The sequence below is a fragment of the Apteryx rowi genome, unplaced genomic scaffold (assembly GCF_003343035.1).
Source record: "Apteryx rowi isolate R43461 unplaced genomic scaffold, aptRow1 scaffold_56, whole genome shotgun sequence".
Classification (NCBI taxonomy): Eukaryota; Metazoa; Chordata; class Aves; order Apterygiformes; family Apterygidae; genus Apteryx; species Apteryx rowi.
The window spans coordinates 3,539,303-3,544,732 of record NW_020450827.1 but is presented as its reverse complement, the minus strand read 5'-3'; the positions used below and the strand labels follow the sequence as shown (position 1 = coordinate 3,544,732).

At 50.3% G+C, this 5,430-nt stretch overlaps 1 protein-coding gene across 1 annotated transcript in view; it reads right to left on the bottom strand.

The window, feature by feature from the left end:
* Positions 1-400: 400 nt before the first annotated feature.
* The window catches only part of LOC112973638 (RNA/RNP complex-1-interacting phosphatase-like), a 5,749-nt gene continuing 719 nt past the window's right edge, over positions 401-5,430 (bottom strand). Inside the window, exons 2-10 of the mRNA XM_026081704.1 lie at positions 5,129-5,287; positions 3,974-4,105; positions 3,633-3,756; positions 2,992-3,052; positions 2,598-2,644; positions 2,261-2,336; positions 1,819-1,950; positions 1,362-1,406; positions 401-1,105 (exon numbers count right to left, since the gene is read on the bottom strand). Coding sequence (XP_025937489.1) covers positions 850-1,105; positions 1,362-1,406; positions 1,819-1,950; positions 2,261-2,336; positions 2,598-2,644; positions 2,992-3,052; positions 3,633-3,756; positions 3,974-4,105; positions 5,129-5,287 — 1,032 coding nt within the window. The 3' untranslated portion in view covers positions 401-849. The remainder of the gene's footprint in view (positions 1,106-1,361; positions 1,407-1,818; positions 1,951-2,260; positions 2,337-2,597; positions 2,645-2,991; positions 3,053-3,632; positions 3,757-3,973; positions 4,106-5,128; positions 5,288-5,430) is intronic.

Here is a 5,430-nt window from a genome sequence, read left to right as displayed (position 1 = left end):
CGCCGCCCTCCCGCTTCCGGGTTGCTGCCGTCGCGCCGGCCGCGCCCCGCCCCCGCCTCAGCGGCCAATGGCGAAGCGCCGCCGCATCCGGGCACGCCGCAGCCACCTGCCGCTTCCGCCCGGCCGTGCCCGCCCGCTGCAACGCCCCTGCGGCCATGAGGAGGAGCGGGGACGGCCATCTTGGGGCAGGGCGGAAGCGTGGCCTCATTACGCCTGAGAGGGGCCGTGCGCCTTAAAGGGGCCGCCCCCCATAACAACCACTCTCACCCTAATAACGCCTCCACGATCTACCAAATCAGTATCAGCTCGGGTCCGAGCCAAAGCACAAAGCCTCCCGGCCTCGTCCCTGCCTGCCAGCCAGACCCATTAACCCAGGACACGCTCCAGTTAACAACACATATTGAGAATTTACGCACTGCAGAAATTTACTTTATCTAAGTTTGGTGAGAAGAAAACTTCCTAGTTTCACATCAAATGCTTTTTGCAAATTATATATTCCGTAAACCTTAAACGAAAGCTCCTTCTGTCGAAGTTGAAAGGGGTGTCCACGAAGATGCTTCTTCAGGAAGGTTTTGGGTCAGTGTGGGCACACGTTTATTCTCACTGTCTCTCGAGGCGCTGAACTAGCACTGCAAGATCTGACAGAGGATTTCAAAACTTCAAAGTGGGAGTTGTAAAAGTACCCAGAGGGGGGGRAAAAAAATAGCTGTGTTAAGATTAAAAACCACTTTCCTCTGCAGTTCCAGATTGTCAGTTGAGCTGCTGGTGACTGTTATGGCAAACCCATTTGTTAAACTAGTGAGACTTGTGTCAGAGCKCCTCCTGGGTGAAAATACAGCCCTGGGATGGCTACGCTGTCACAGGTTTCCTGCGCCGTCGTCTGCGTTTCTTGGCTGTGTGCGTTTCCTGTGGGAGACGGAAGCCGGGACCCTGCGCTGGAAAACACAGTCCATCGTACTGCTCGCCGTAAGGCGATGAAACTGGACAGTTCCTCGATCCCAAACTGCAAGGCCGCCTTTTCTTGGCCACACCGTGCTCATGCACAAGCTCTTGGCGACGCACACGTGCCTTGTCACGCCTGCTGTTCTTGGCATAGTCGGAGTTTCTGAAAGAAAATTTAGGGAACTTATCTCTACGGCCAAGCCGTCCAGGAGAATTCAAGCCCAGTCAGTCTCTCCCAGGCTGTACGTTCTTGCAACTCCCACACCATCTAGCGAAACCCAATAACTCACAAGCGTGTAAAGAAAAAGGGCCTTTCTGCTGGCACAAGCAGGACCAGCCAGGAGTCACCTCTCAGCTAGGAGCTGCAGAGGCAGTATCACACCCAGGACCTTTGCCAAAGTCGAGAGAAAGCCATTCACCTGCATTCGCCGTTCCCCTGCCATCTTTGCTGAGAAGGGAGGAGCCTAAGAAGAGAAAGAGAAGTTACTGCTTTGCTATAAGCTCTCTTCCTTGGTACCCGATTCCAAGGAAGGGCTCTTTTCCCCCAAAATATCTTAACGTTTCAGCCCCAACAAGAACTAGCACCAGCACTGTCAGTTAGGCTATTCCACAACTACGGGCACAAACGCTGCGGTCGGAGGCAAAGTGCCTTGCTTGTGCTGCTGCAGACACAACGAACGCTTCGACATCGAGACGCAGGCCCTAGACAAGCTTCAAGTTTTTTCCTCCCTGCAGAGCTGGCAAGGAAATAGGTGCTTTCTTGCACGTAGACAACTTATAACACCACATTCAAGTTCTTTAAAATAAGAGTACAGCTCTTTTTGTTCCACYTGTTCAGCTGTACGGCATGCACAGAAGCCAGAAGCAAAAACCTACCTGGGCATTGCTAACGGGAATTGTTCTGAATGATGCAGATGATGTTCAGCCACCAGCTGCCTTTTAGTATTTGGTGTAGTGCCGACTCTTCCTTTGAAGGGGTCCRAACCCAAACGCTTTACACTGCAGTTCCTTAAACAGAACTCGGTTAGTCCTGACTGGGTCCTCAAGCCATTTGCCAAGTGATCATGACAGCTCTTTTACATTCAAATCCATCCCCCTTTGCATCACTCCTCCCCTAAAAAGGGGGCAGCAGCAAGCTTGTGAAAAGTCTGTGCAGAACATCTTTAAATGCAGGTCTCCTAACAGCCCACCTTCCTCCTTATCCACTGACCCCTTCTACCGCAAGCCGTAGGAGCCAGGAAAGTTTAGCCTGTACCAGTCACTTGAAAACAACTTTGATTTAGCACATGCACCCACCCGTGCACACACAAAGACTTACTTTTTTACAGATCTCTTTCGAAGATCTTCAATATAGTTCATTCTCTCTATAGGGTGCCCTCGAGCTCTGTTGAACACTGAAGAGAGAAGGGCTGAGTTTAAACAACGCTCTGTACAAGGGATTTTTGAGGCTGCCCAGCACTCAAAACCTTTCAGAAGGATTTTAACCCCTTCGACCAACGGCTCTGCTCAGGTTAGAGAGGCAAAGGAAACCATAACACTAATAGAAGAGCTATAGCTACTGCACTGGAGCTAGCCCAAACCCTCTGACCATGTAAAACCACAAAGCTGATGATAAACGTTTTGTATCATAGCAAAAAGATGATACATATACGTACACTCTATTGCAGCATTTGGCTCCATGCCGTCAACATCAATCAGGTACCTGAACAGAGCAGCAAGAAAGCTCTCATTATACAATTAACTACAGAAACATTGACAGGTTAGAGACAATTCAAAAGGAGGGGGGGAAAAAAAAACCCACAGGAGGTTTTTAGATCTTCTATTTACATGCCAGAATGGAGTATCAGCACTTGGCTTGCTGAAATCAGAGATTAAAAAATGACTCCTAACAAGAAAACCTTCTCTGAGCCTATAAGGTTTAAATCTTTGACAGCCTGGGATTACACAGGCCACCTGAGYCTTGCTTTATGGTGCAATAAAATTTAATTCTGGAGCCATATAAAGCTGCTAATGCCACCACCTAACCCAGTTTGACTGAGGACAACTCACCTACAAACCAGGTAGCCAGTTCTGTTTAAGCCATGMGTGCAATGCACTCCAATAAGTTTATCTGTAACACATGATAATCAGGTTATATTTTTAAAGTGTTCTTTTTTCTACAACCCAACCAGAAAACAAGCCCGATCGCATTCGTCATCCARCAATCACACCGGTGTAAACAAACAGACATGGTTAAGCAACAAGATCACCATATTTATGACCATTTATCACTGCTGATTTAGCTCATTAAATCTTGTAACCTCATCTGTATGGTCACACAGCTCTCTGAGGGTGAAATACATTTATAAACTGCTTAAAAGGATATTCTGCTTGTTTCTTGAGCRTAAACAACTCAGTGCTTATGCAGCAACTAAAGAGAAATCAACATTTACAGCCGATATAGCAACGAAGTCTCAAACTCCATTTAAACTCAACTCACTACCAAATTATCAGAGCCAGTACGAATCTCTCCACCTTAAAAAAGTGATGTTACTGCCCTGATAGTCACATGCCAAGGGGAGGAAAAGAAATTCACCTGGAGCAGCACAGAGGAGCTGTTCACAAGGCTACTACAGACCCTCCCTGATCTCCAAGTCAGCAGCACCCTTCCCATCAACACGGCTCAATAACAAAAGGGAAATCACGCTTACCGTTATCTTTGTTGTCTCTCAGGAAGTTTTTTACAACRCACTTGAACTGATAAATGGTTTGATTATTCGGTATTTCATGTCCCATCGTCAAGATCTTTGAGTAGTGGAGCGTGGCTGGTAGCTCCTACAAGAAACAAAGGAGCCCAATAATTTCTGCAAAAAGCGTAAGGATTTTGACCAATTAAAGAACCACATTGCATAAGCTAGAAAAAGCTGAGCTTTAAAACCAAGTCCAAAAGAGCAGCAACACCGTTTTAGGTAAGAAAACTTCTACTTTTGCTATCTGCACTATCAGAGCTTAAATAGAGCCTCACTTCCCCRACAGTAAGACAAGGACTGACCTCCGGCCCGTAGTAGCGAGTYGTGTATGTTAGATCAATGATCAGGCCCAGTTCTTCCTTTTGCTCCTTGATTTTCTTAATGAGATCACGAGGCGAAAATCTCTCTTGCGGATGAAGATTCTGATTGAAGCTCTGAGAAGAAATAATGTTGAATAGCACACATTAAATTCAGGTGCATTGCAACTGAGGAGCACGAGGAGGAGGTCYGTGCTCCAAAACCTCCCAAAGATCATCTTGTAAAAAACCGATACAGGCAACGACCAAAGGGAGACACAGACAGACGCACAAGTTACACCAAACCAAACCAGAGCGCGCTCTGGGCCTTTACTGATTCAGGACAGTTCAGCTGCAATTTAAAACCGTAACTGGAGCTAAGTTGGCAGCTGAAGGCTGCACACRGACAGCTCAGGGTTTCCAGGAGTGACTAAAGCCTTCATACTGTGGCAAACCACCGCAGCATCACAAATCCTACAAGCAAATGAAGTTTCAGCTTGGTTTTCGATTCAAATTGAAGTGAATAAATAGCCCTGCTCCCTGCCAAAAGCTCTGCAATCACCATATATGTGATCCTCCACGTTTTAGGAGTAGCTGCTATACTAAAATGAACACATAAAACGACGAGGAGGGGGAAGAAAAAGTGCAGCTCCCCCTAACACACAGCAGACACGGCCACGTGGCCGGGTGCATGCTGGCCAGCTGGCCTGGGCATGCGCACAAGCGGCAGCAGTGCCACAACACTGACGATCCCTCGGACCCTTCCTTTCGGAAACTCYGGCTTGGCACCGCATTCGCTTGGCCACGCGCTGGCAGAGCTCGCTGCTGTCACACAGATGGCCCAAGCGGACCTCCTCGGACCCAGGCCTTGCTGCCAGCACTCGGAAAGCCGGCAACAACCRCCGGGAGCTGTTCCCCTCACCTCCGGGGTGTAGACACCACTGTGACAGCTTCACACAGGTGGGCTGTTCGAACAGAGGAGACCACACCGTGCTTTTTGCTCCYGCCAAGTCGTACCCCTCCGAACACCGACCTGCTCGGCGCTCCTTCTCTCTCTTTTGACGGGATTTGCTCACGGACTCCTCGCGCAGCGCTCCCAACAGCCGCTTCGCAGCCCGAAGGGGCCCAGGAGGGTGCCGGGGCGACGCGGGGCGCACTCACCTTTCTCAGCGGGACCTTGAAGGCGATGAAGCGGGTGCCCGGCAGCCGCCTGCCCAGCGGGACGTAGTCCGTCCACCTAGACCCGAGAGCGGGAGGAGCCGTTAAACRGCGGAGCGCCGGCCCCGCGCTGCCCCCGTCCCGCCCGGGGCTCCCCCTCCCCTCAGGCCAACACACCGCCCATTCCCGGCGTTTTGGGGTAAATCCCCCCGCGATGGGCACGCGAGAGGCGCTCGAGGGGGCTCCGTTACGCGGCGCCGCTGCCCCTGCGGCGGGGCAGGCCGGGCCCGGCGGCGGCGCGGCCC